General features: G+C 37.1%; 1 protein-coding gene across 2 annotated transcripts; it reads right to left on the reverse strand.

The window, feature by feature from the left end:
• Positions 1–3,479: 3,479 nt before the first annotated feature.
• Positions 3,480–11,703, reverse strand: nme2a (NME/NM23 nucleoside diphosphate kinase 2a). 2 transcript variants are annotated; one of them, XM_030122631.1, is made up of 5 exons: positions 11,586–11,703; positions 8,506–8,638; positions 5,381–5,482; positions 4,042–4,154; positions 3,480–3,952 (listed from the first exon to the last, which is right to left on the reverse strand). In XM_030122631.1, the coding sequence occupies exons 2-5, from the start codon at positions 8,632–8,634 to the stop codon at positions 3,838–3,840; spliced, it is 459 nt and encodes a 152-aa protein (XP_029978491.1). In that variant the 5' UTR covers positions 8,635–8,638; positions 11,586–11,703; the 3' UTR covers positions 3,480–3,837. The 2 variants fall into 2 exon arrangements, with proteins under 2 accessions (XP_029978491.1, XP_029978490.1); XM_030122630.1 differs by lacking the exon at positions 11,586–11,703 and adding an exon at positions 8,714–8,833.
• Positions 11,704–12,561: the final 858 nt, after the last annotated feature.

Here is a 12,561-nt window from a genome sequence, read left to right on the forward strand (position 1 = left end):
CATACAGATGAGTTTTGTGCATCACACTACTTGTTGATAATAGCAGACACATTATTGCACAGGTATCAAACATGCGGCCCGGGGGCCAAATCCAGCCCCTGGGATGAATTTTTGAAATGCAAAAATTACTTAAGATATTAATAATGAAGGATGTTAAAATCATTGATTCACCAGTAAAACCCATGGAGTTGGATCAGTGACAGTGGATGGACACACTGGGTTTATGTTCAGTTATTATATAAAATGAACAAAAATGAATAAAAAAAATTAAAAAAAAACCCTGATAATGTGGAAAAATTAGCAAAACATTTACTAAAATAAAGTTAAAAAGGATAAAATAAGCAACAAAATGAACAAAAACAGCCAAAGTAATGAACAAAAATGAATAATAAATCAAAAAACAATACGTAACAATACAAAACGTAACAAATGAACAAGTGAATTAAAAAAAAAAAAAAAAAAACTCAATGTCAAAAAATTAGCAAAAAACACTTGGTTTATGTTCAATTAATGAGAGATTTTACTAACAAAAAAAAAGTCACTTTTTCTTCAGTTTTTGCTGTTTCTGATTGAATAACCCTCAACTTTAATCTGAGCTTTTATTAACCTCTCCATCACAGGTGTCAAACATGCGGCCCGGGGGCCAAATCCGGCCCCTGGGATGAATTTGTGAAAAGCAAAAATTACTTAAGATATTAATAATCAAGGATGTTAAAATAATTTTAGGTCATTTCAGTCTAAAGTGGATCAGAAGCAGTAAAATACTATCATAATAACCTATAAATAATGACAACTGTAAATTTGTCTGGTTTTTTTAGTGTAAAAAAAAGTAAAATTACACAAAAATGCTGACATTTACTGACTAGTCTTTTGCAAAAAATATGAATATCTGAAATGTCTTAAGAGAAGATGTGGAATTTTAATAATATTCTGCCTGTTATTTAATATTTTGTGTAATTGTAGATCCACTGTCATCTCTAGGTTGTGATTCACATGTATAAATGATAAACTAAGGTGTAATATTCTTAACATTGCACTTATTTTACTAAAGAATTTTCAGGTTGTTCATATTTGTACATGATATGTTCAAGTACAATTTGTAGATGTAAACATTTTCATTGTAACAGAATTCACTTTTTTCACTCAAAAGTTCTTATTCTATTATTTATATTATTGTACTGGTCCGGCCCACTTTAGATCATATGAGGCTGAATGTGGCCCCTGAACCATAATGAGTTTGACCCCCCTGCATTAGTGGATACACTTGAGATCAATCTATGTTTCTCGACACTTGGAGGAAACCTTTGTAATAAGAACATTTTTGAAGTGACAAGTGTTGTGGACATCTGTGCACAAAGCAGGAAAGTGTTTCTACATTTCAGCCTTGTTACCTCACTGTGTCTTCTATGTCAGTTTATTCATTTTCTGAACTGTTTAATCCAGAGGGTCAGAGGAGCATATCCCAGCTACCTACGGGTGAAAGCAGGGTGAACCTTGGACGTGTTGACAGTTCATCACAGGGCTGACATATACAGACAAATGCACATTTTCAGCTTTACTTCAGATCAGGGGTCTCAAACATGCGGCCCAGGGGCCAAATGCAGCCCACCAAAGGTTCCAATCCGGCCCGTGAGATGAATTTACAAAGTGCAAAAATTCCACAGTCAAGGCTGTGGAACTCATTTTTTAATTCAGGTTCCACATACAGACAAATATGAGTAAAATAATAATGTAATAACCTACAAAAAATAATGACTCCAGATTTTCTTCTCAGTTTGATGTGAGGAAAAAAAAAAACAATATTACGTTATGCCTATAAATAATGACAGCTTCAAATTTTTGTTTTAGTTCAAAAAATAACAATTATGAAAATATTTGCATTTACAAACTATCCTGTAACAATAAAATGTGAATAACCTGAACAAATATGAACCTGAAATGTCTAAAGAAAATTAAGCACAATTTTAACTATTTTCTGCCTGTTACTTAGTATTTAGTGTCCTTGAAGATCCGATCCACAATGCACACGTATGAATGACAAGTTGAGGGATAATATTGTTAAAATTGTGCTTAATTTTCTTAAGAAATTTCAGGTTTTTCACATTTTTTTACTTGGATAGTTTATAAAAGTATTTTCATAATTTAATGTTTTTTTTTATTTGCACTACAACAAAGACAAAAACTTAGAGTTGCCATTATTTATAGGTTATTATGTTATTTTATGTGTCCGGCCCACTGGAGATCAAACGGGCTGAATGTAGCCCCTGAAAGAAAATGAGTTTCAGACCCCTGCTTTAGATAGTCATTGTTCGATTGCATTTCAGAGTTCACATGGCTCTTTTCTGGTTCACTCGAACACATCATTAAATGGTCTGGTCAGCTGACTGTGGAGTCACAGCACATCATTTATTATTATAAATTGGAATCTGACGTGGTTTTAACTTACTGTCCCCTGTATGGGACTAAAAACTTTTTTTTTTTTTTTCATTTAGTACTTTTTTTCTGCTTTTAATCCTCGTCAGTGTGCTCGTGTTTCATGTCCAGATTTGTCCTGTGGTAAACATCTGTGCTAGACTCCCTTTCCTACTATTGTAGAATGAAAGGGATACCATTAAAGTCACCATGAACCTTCCCTTTATCTGGACAGTAAACCTTTGCTTTACCATATAAGCATTTCCCCTTAAATTCCACAGTCCAGAACAGTCCCATAGTTTTGTAAAGATGTGTTTAGAACAGGGTGTCAATCACATTTTAGTTCATGGACCACACAATTTTGCCTTAAAAAGGGCCAGCCCAGTAAAATAACTTAAAACTGTGTGACAAATACAACTTCACTGTCAGTGTCTTCTGTGCAACCTTTGCAAATTCATCATGTGGGCCAGATCGAACCCTTTGGAGGGCTGGTTTTGAACTACTGTAACAGGACTGGACACATTTTCTTTTCTACCTCACTCAACCTCCACTCTCTCCAAGTGGAGGGGCAGTGTTTCAACAATGCTCTTAAATATAGGCTTAAGTGATACCTTCCCCTTAAAAATTAAAGTTTCAATCTGTTCAGGTTTCAAGGGAACCCTGGACTGCAAATGCAGGCACAAACATGGCAACTGTTGGTTTACTCTGACCTACTGTGATATACAAAAGTCACATTCCATTTACGAGTTCTGACAAACAACCTAGTAATGAGCTATGAAACAATACACACTACATGTTTTAGAAACATTGACAACTAAAAATACAGTCCCTGTCCTTTCAGGACTGTTAACCTTTCTGTCATAACGGCAAAACCAACTGTGAAAGTAGTTCACATAATCTTAGATTATGGCCGAGCTTTGCATAATCCGTTTAAGAGCAAACGCGAGAATCACAGTAAGTGCATCATTAAAGTGATCTCCAGTAGAGTGCAACAGGTCAGTATTAGATCATGTCCACATTAATGCTCAGTGGAACGTGGCCATGGGAGAGAAAAAAAAAGTGCAGAGTTTGTATTGTGTGTATTTTATTGGAAAGCATATCACCTTTAAACAGTCAGACAGGTTCAAGTCATCCAACTGTACACTGATGCATGAACAGGGGAATGGAATGGAGTCTTAAGTGCTGAATGCATCCATGTTGGAATGTTTACAGGGAATGAGCTCTGGGATGAATCCAGACTAGACGTCGCAGAGACCAGATCCCAGTACAGTATGATTTGTAGAGGGCAGGAGGGAATGTGAGGATTATGGGTAATGAACAAATGTTCTCCCCTCTAGCCTAAGGTCAAAAACCAGGAAATCTGAGGCAAAAGGTTGTACTGGTATCTAACCAGTCGGTGAGGACCGCTACAGGACCCAGAGCAGCTCAGTAGAGCCAGCTGTAGGCACAGCTGGTGTAGCTGACCAGCTCCTCCTGCTTGAACCACAGGGAGATCTCCTTGTTGGCACTCTCCACTGAGTCACTGCCATGGATGATGTTCCTGTGACAGAAAATACACATATTTGAACATTTAAAAAATACAAGCAAAGCCTCTGACCACGTACAGGACAGTCACAGGGCAGTACTCACTTGCTGACATCAATGCAGAAGTCTCCTCTGATGGTTCCAGGGGCGGAGTCAGCGGGGTTTGTTGCGCCCAGCATCACCCTGCCGGTCTTCACTGCACCCTTGCCTTCCCACACCTGAAAGAGAGCGATGGTGTGAGGAACCCAGCAGATGCCATGATGTGACACATTTTAGTCCAATGCCTGATCACTGTTATGAAGGCTCTTAGTCACATAGGAAACAGAGAAGACCTAGAACTTCCTTAATTCCATGGGAAAAGCATGACGTCACTCAGTCCATTTTGTAAGGGGTTAGTAAATGTCAAATTAATTTCTCTACATTTAAGCTTTAGCAAGTGATTTATCACCATTTATTGTAATATCACTCTGCATTTCGGTGACAATCAGGTATTTCTCTATATTTAATTTACTGATTATGAAGAGTAAATTCATAAAATCTTATTAAGGTTATTATATCAAAAATACAGAAAACTAACAAAAGGTGACTTCCCGCAAAACATATATGCAACTGAACTTTAAAACCAAGCACCTACAACCACTGTCATTTGTCAAATGATATGCGTTTTTACTGGTGAGTCATTGACGCAGAAGACAACAGAGTTTCCATGTTCACTATGGAGCCTCTGAACGTCCAAAACAAGATGTAATCTGACGCTGCTAAAAATGTGAGGAAACTGCATTTTACCTAAATTATTTAGATGTACTGATAGGATTAGGAGCTCAAAAGTCAGTTAGCATTTTAGGCAAGTAGAGGCTTTTGGTTACCAATAGCTTAGGTCTCTGAGGGTTAAGTACCAAACAATGTCAAGCTACAAGAAGTAAGGGCAATTTTTTTTTTCTCCCTAGGGAGGAGATTGATGGCCACTGGCCTTTTCCTTCTCAATTATTAAGCAGGTCAGCCTTTAAACATTAACTATTGTCAACCAAAGACAAAAAAAACAACTTCCAATTCAAAAATCTATGTTAATTGTTTTGATAATGTGCATGAGCAAAATAAAAAATAAAAATTTTTCCAATAGTAGAGAAAACCTGCTTGGTAATAACTGTACGACATTCACAGTTCAGTCGGTCAGAAATGGAAGTTTTCACACTGATTATTATAACATGGAATCTGAGAATTTAGAAGACTGATGAATTCTGAGCCCTAATATTTATAAATTTCATGGCTCAAGGATCTGCAGATCGATTACTGTTATTTCATTTTATAATTTCATTATCACTGGTGCGTGGAAGAAATTACAGACATTTGTATTCACTTTCTACAGCGCAGTTTTCAGGGTCTGGCTGTTGGCAGCCTCTCAGGTTCAGACACATCGGTCTTAATCTGTGTTGTCCTTTCTCACCATGGCAACCACTGGACCGGAGCTCATGTAGTTGATGAGGGTAGGAAAGAATGGTCTGTCCTTCAGGTCGATGTAGTGCTGCATGAGGAGGTCTTCAGAGGCCTGTGGCGAGGAAACAAAGTGAGCACATTAGTCTTTGTACAATTAACAAAAAGCTGGATTTACTCATCTTTTACGCCTTGTGTTTTCAGTTATATGTGTATTTTCTACTCCACACTTCCAGGGTAGGCCCGTTACTTTGCATTTGAAGGAAATTAAACCAATTTTTCCACTGTACCCCTACCAAATATTACAGATTTCAACTTGAAACAGCATGAAAATAAAGCATAAATCACAATAAGAAATGTAACAAGATGCAAGACATAACATTAAATTCAAATTTCTTAAGGCTGATTGTGATGCTCATATTGAAAGCTTGATTTAATAAGATGACTCACAATTTCAAAATAAAGAAATGAGTCTAATGAGCTTTCATTCAACGCAACAAGACCTGAAAAACCAGACTGCAGAGAAAAGGTGTCACGTTTCTAATTCAGTTGTCAACACTGAAACCTGATTTCCATAATAGGCCAAAGTTAGAGTTCTTCATTCCAAGTATATCATTTAATTTGTATGTTACAATGGTTTAGTAGTCCTAAAGATAATATTAATGTTGCAATGTAGCTTACGTTCTGTCATTTTTGCACAGAATCAGCAGGTAGAAAAGTCCTTGAAAGACTAATTTAATTTTATATTTGAAGATTTTAGAGCCTGTGCTTTCAGTGATAATGTTACTCAAGTACAAAGAGTACTAGTTTTAAAAAAGGTACACATACTGAGTAAAGTGTGCTTCAGTCACATCTGAGTGCAGTCTTATTCGTACTGTGAGAGACAAGAGTTGAGAGTAAAAACTTGTGAATACTAAACATTACATTAACCCTTAGGGGTCCACGGTCACGGTCCTGTGACTGAATCACATGACATTTTCAAAACGTAGCGTCACAAGTCGGTCACGTAGACCACTGAGCGTAATTGCATTCGAAAGTGCAGACGTGAAACACTATCACTTTTTAATATGATGATAGAGCAAATACAACCAGAGATGCAATGTTTTGAAACTGGAGCAGACGTGAATAAAAGTATGAAAATCAGGTGGGGCAGGCATTATATTTCTTACCATATCGTCGTCATTTTTTGTCCTTTTTCAAAACTGAAAAACTGGCCAAATCTCACCTGCATTAGCATTGCAGGTAAGGGTGAGAATGACCCCCACCTGAACTAGACGCAGAAACCGGGAGGAGGGTGAGAAAATGCCTTTATAAAGATATGCTTTTATGTCAAATATTTGAGTAATGTTTTAATTTATTACAATTTAATATACCTAATATTTGGAACCAATATTCACTTTTAAAGTCTTTGAAAAGGCCCGTTAAGCATCGGTGTTATTTATGCAATAAATTACATAATTTTTTCAAATCAGATTTTATATTTTTTGTGTGTTTTTTGTGTTGATATAGTAGGTTGTAAGTGAAAAAATATGAGAAAAGGTAAACATTTCTTTGTATAAAGGCAAAATCAAAAGTACTAAAAACAGCCAAAATAGGCTCAGATCCCTAAGGGTTAACAACATTACTGTTTATTTTACAGTGCTACATGTGTGTACTGTACTACCATTTGAGTACGTGCAGTCATTTATGAATGAGTTTACTTCCTTCGGATAAAATAAGCCGTTTTATCCATTTGCGTTGCGAGGTCACTACACAAATGGAAAGGTCTCAAAAGACTTCATAAGGTCTTTACTGCATTTACCATGATGGATAAAAGTGCTGAAGGGCACAAGCAGGCATTCATCTCTGAGCATCTACCACTATGTGCAGAATTACACACAGCAGTTGAGACGAACAGAACAGTTCTTCTCGCCTACATATGTATTCTTTATGAAGACCTACACATCTTTTCGTGTGCCACATGACATAACTCAAATGTCCTTTGACTGCAAACTGTAGTCCAGTCTATCTGCAATGAAGGTGATATTTCATCAACTGCATATGTAGTCTATATATGAATCCAATACATTTAATTCAGTTTTTCTTGCAGTGAAAGCTGTAATGTCATAACACTAAAGAGGTTTGGAAATATGGGATCTGAAGCCAATAAATGTCTATCACTGCACCAATGGTACAATTCAGGAAAGTACGGATTTGCTAAATTTTGGGAATTTTACACATCTCATTAAATGGAGCTGATTTAGGAGTGCAAGTTCTATTTCAGGGCCATGGTTTTTCAGACAGTCCAGACTGTCCTTGGAGCTATAGTTTAACTTTAGAGTCAGGAAACTATTAAAGCAAACAATTAATACCTAGTTAGGTATTCCATCAAGTTTCTTAACTACTTTAATGTATATTTCAGTCTCTGCTATGCTTTCATTCTCAGTAAAAGGGTCATTTATGTGTACACGTCTAAGCAGGAACGATGACTGAACAATGAGCTCACCATCCTGAGTGTATCATGGTCACATGACCTACTTAACACTGTAGTGGTCAGAAAAGTCACAATGAATAGCCTGAAATGGCTGGTTTAACGTTACAGGTATTAAGCAAATAAACTATAGTCATCTTATCTTAAATACATAAACATTATCACTACTGGACAGAGACATTTAGCAGTAAACGTCACATTTGAGTTTCGCATGGTAGTAATGCATCTGAATGTATTCTACTATAAACCACTGCTGCTGACCCCGAATTAATCATTCCTTTGTGATCACATTTCCTGATTTAACACTATCATTGACACCAGAGTTTAATTTGTCTGATCACGAGTTAATCTACTTAACCTCAGTTTGCCTGAACAAGATGCGTTTTTAACATCAAGTCTTGCATAATGTAGATTCAAGCTGAAACAGTTATTGTTAGGCTACGCAGAAACCCACTACCATGGATCAGAGGACAAGACACGACGAGACCTCCACTGTAACTGCTAATCTGTTGAACTGTCAGGAATAGACATGCGAGCTAATCAGCTCACCGGAGGTCTTAACTTACTGCACACCAACCTCATGTGAACAGACTAAAAATAACAAGTAGGCTACATAAGACTCATTTTAAACATTTGTGCTCAATATGTACAAAAATGTATCAACTTACATGGAGCATTTTCATGCCGACAAGCTTGAAGCCCTTGACTTCAAACCTCTTGATGACCTCTCCGATGATGCCTCTCTGCACACCATCAGGCTTGATGGCGATGAATGTGCGTTCCTTGACCTCAGCCATGACTCTGAAACAGACAGATGAAAGGATGAAGGACGGAAAGAAGTTAAAACATGTAGGAGTTACCAGCCAAGACACTCACGGCTTTGACGTCTGATCGCAATTGGCACAGTTGGCGCAGGGGCCGGCTGCCGAGGGCCCCGACCCCATTGCATTGGTAAATACATAGACGACTTGGCTCCCGTTAAGTGTAGATCCTGTACTGGGACAGTCTAAAGTGGACTAGTGAACCTTGAGCAGCTGCCCCGCCTACAGAGTAAAGACTTTATCCTCGTGTTACCGTGGAGCTCTGAACTAACACGGAACTGTCAACTGTTATCCAATTTGTGCTTGGACATTTAGAAAAGAATTAATCTCCAATACCACAAATTCATCACACTTCTGGGAGGAAAACCCAATTTTGAAACAGTCAGGCAAGCCAATTGTTCATATTAAAAGTACATTTTCCACACAACTAGCGGTATACAAGTCAGTACAAAAAAAAAGAAAAAAAACGGGTGGAATATATTGATCTTGATTCTAGTCCAAATGAATGGTGATCAAGAAAAAGCCCAATTTAGAGACTGCACATAAAATTTCACTTCTGCTCAGTGTCACTTGTCAAATATTCATACAATCCTGATTCATCTGAACCTATAAAGCACTGTGTGTTGTGATTACATAACTGTGCAGACAGATGTTTGATCACTTCTACAGCCCTATACAGAGGTGAATGATGCATTTCAATTATTCAAAAGGGAACAAGATACATCTTTACAGGCAAAAATAAACAGGCAAATTGGATTCCTCTTAAATCCAATTATTAAAATCTGAATGCAGCCTTCTATGGCTCTATATTCAAGTAAATATGGAAATACCAGTAGTCTACTAAAAACCCAAATAATTTACCGTGCACTTGGGCTGCAAGAGTAGACAGAGTAGCTGAGATAATGTATGTAAAAATGAATTTAATACATAAAAATCTACTTCAGTGTTATCACTTTACTCTCCCACTGTGTGTGTAAACTGAAAGTCTTTGAGGTGTTCCCCAACACATGGTGTATAGTACATCATCTCGCACTTTCACACCAAAAGGTACTAAAAAGGATTGTAAAAGACAAAATATAGCAAGTTGCAGCCATAGTTACACCTGAACAAGTGTAAAACGATAAAGAGGCAGGTGATTAAAATCCTTGAGGATACTAGCCACAATTATGTCAAAGATGATCTCATGAAACGGCACTTTATGAAAAGCTCAGTTACATAACTGGCAAACTCCTAATGGGAGCTATTCGTGTGAGTAACATGATCTAATGTTGCACACACTTAAAGCCATTGGATAATCTGGAAGTGACACAGGGAAGAGTGCCAGGAAATGACCCAGTAGTAGGTGCAAACTGTGCAAGTTATCCATCTTAAATCAGATGCCATTTAATATTCCAACAGAGGTAGGGTGGATGAGCTTAACCCTTTCATGCATGAATTATGAGAACCTAATCAAGATTTTTCTCTCAAGTGCTTTTATTCCTCTTTAGGCATGAAAAAAAAATCAATGCGATTCAACTTTCTTTTTTTTTTTAATGAACCTATTTTTCATGGAGTTGCAAAAATGCCCACTCAGCTGGACACCATGCGTTTAATTTTTGAAGCTAAGAAACATGTGTTTACTGGCATACGGTGTGAAAACTGAACTTTTTTTTTTTTTCCAATGCTGCTAATCTGATATTTTCTGACATCACATTTTAACATATTCTAATACTAGTTATTAATCACTTTATGGAGATAATACACTAAAAAACAACTTTCTGTTTAAAAAAAAAACAAAAAAACCCTATTAAATACAGTCTACTACTACTACTACTACTACTAATAATAATAATAATAATAATAATAATAATAATAATAATAATAATAATAATAACAATAATAATAACAACAATAACAACAACAACAAGCAATGGATTTACACTAACACATGTTAGTGCAGATGAGGTTTATCAAGAACAGTAAAGTTACAGTAATAGTATGACTGTCAGTGTATGGGATGATCCACTGTGTTGGCTGATATGGAACTAAAACAATAAAATCCATAAATACACACAAAAAAAAACAGCTTTGAATAACTGTCCACTATAGTGACCACTATGCATGGAAGGGTTAATTTGTACCGTTAAGAAAATTAACATGTGTTCCCAGCATGCAGCAGTACAACAGCTTTGTGCAGACTCACTGCTGCAGACCTTTGAATGCTGACGTTTACTTTCCCTGCTTGGAAACCACCCTACATGCATCTACCGTGAACACTTTAAACTTCCTCCTGTTGCAGCTCATTCTCATCCACATCCACACGGTGTCTAGATAACACCCTGTGACTTTCCCATTATCACAATGGCGTTTGACTGCACATGTGATCCTAAAGTGGCGCCCTGCCTGCTCTTTAGCTCCGGATGTGGCTGACATTAGCGGAGCCGGCTGCAGCTGACAGGCACATTTAAGCCTCTGTGCACGAATTACACCTCCATAGACACGAACCTCATTACTGAATATTATCCACATGCCAATTATACCCAAACCTAGCCACGGAAAAGGCGGTTCTCTTGGGAGTAGCCGGGACAGGCCCCTTATGTGGCCTTCACAGCCACATGGTCTTTTGTTCCACACTGCTGCGGAAAAACCACCTCCATGTTGAGACGTCTCAGCCGCGACGGGGGGAAACGCCTCAGTGTGTTGGTACTTTTTTTCCCCAAACAAACAGTCATTCAACCTGTTGTCCTAGAGTTTAGGCAAATACCAGCTAGCTTACACGTTTATCTGGTCAAGCAAAGTTACTCCAGAAAACACGACTTCCGCATAAAATGTCTGCTAGCTAGCTTAAAAGTACACAGTGCTAGCAATAGCGTACACAGGCTACAGCTATATGTGGATGGAAAGATGTGTTTTACACGCAACAAGAGAAAGAAAGGACGTTTTATTACCTTTACAATGACACTCCGGTTGGATGACACACAGTAGCTGCTCCGGCTTAACGTGGGAGAAGACCGACCGAGGCTGCGCGGCCGGTTTTTATCCGTGGAGGCGGAGACCGACGCGACGGCAACACAGTGGAGGCAAAAGTCATCCTCACAACGCCACGTATACGAGCTAATCTCGCGAGATTTAAGGAGAGTTTTAGAGACCTATTTCCAATCACTGCAGGACAGTTTCTGTATGATATTCCATGTTTTGAATTATATCGTATTATTTTTTATATGGATAATTTGGCTTTATCTGTTTTAGATATTATTAATATAATTTTAATATTAGGTAAATATCATATCCACTGTGCAAAATGGAAAAATAACAAGCTCTCCTTTTCTGGTTTTACAAACGAATTTAAAATGTTTGTCTTGGCCCTGAGAAAATGGGAAAAAAATAAAATTGCAATGAAAATAAACCAGAACATTGATCATTACTTATTGTTTTAACCCTTTTATGTATGAATTACAAGAACCTTAACCAAGATTAATTTCTTGAGTGATTTTATTCATCTTTAGGAATTGAAAAAACAATGCCATTATTTCTTTTATGAAGCTATTTTTCATGGAGTGGCAAAAATATCCACTCAGCTGGACACCATGCGTTTAATTTTTGAAGCAAAAAAACATGTATTTACTGTGAAAACTATGAAAGAAAAACATTTTAGTGCTGCTAATCTGATGTTTTCTTACATTTTTCCATACTCTAATACTAGTCATTATTCACTTCATGGAGATAATATGCAAAAAAAAAAAAAAACAACTTTTTTTTATGTTAATTACAGTCTAATAACAATAACATGGAAATGATTTACACTAAAACATGTTAGATCAGATTTATCAAGAACAGCAAAGTTTCAGTAATGTTATCAGTTGTAGTGCATGGGATGATGCATGAGCGTCCAATATGTTGGCTGATATGAAACTAAAACAACAA

This window comes from Sphaeramia orbicularis, chromosome 19 (assembly GCF_902148855.1).
Source record: "Sphaeramia orbicularis chromosome 19, fSphaOr1.1, whole genome shotgun sequence".
NCBI classification, from domain to species: Eukaryota; Metazoa; Chordata; class Actinopteri; order Kurtiformes; family Apogonidae; genus Sphaeramia; species Sphaeramia orbicularis.

What these genes read in the sequence shown, in the direction of transcription:
- nme2a (XM_030122630.1), bottom strand. Translation starts at nt 8,781, where the DNA reads ATGGGGTCGGGGCCCTCGGCAGCCGGCCCCTGCGCCAACTGTGCCAAT. An exon ending in TCGGCATGAAAATGCTCCAT is followed by an intron (nt 5,483 to 8,505) that starts GTAAGTTGATAC and finishes TCCTCGCCACAG; the next exon opens with GCCTCTGAAGACCTCCTCAT. An exon ending in CCGGTCCAGTGGTTGCCATG is followed by an intron (nt 4,155 to 5,380) that starts GTGAGAAAGGAC and finishes GCTCTCTTTCAG; the next exon opens with GTGTGGGAAGGCAAGGGTGC.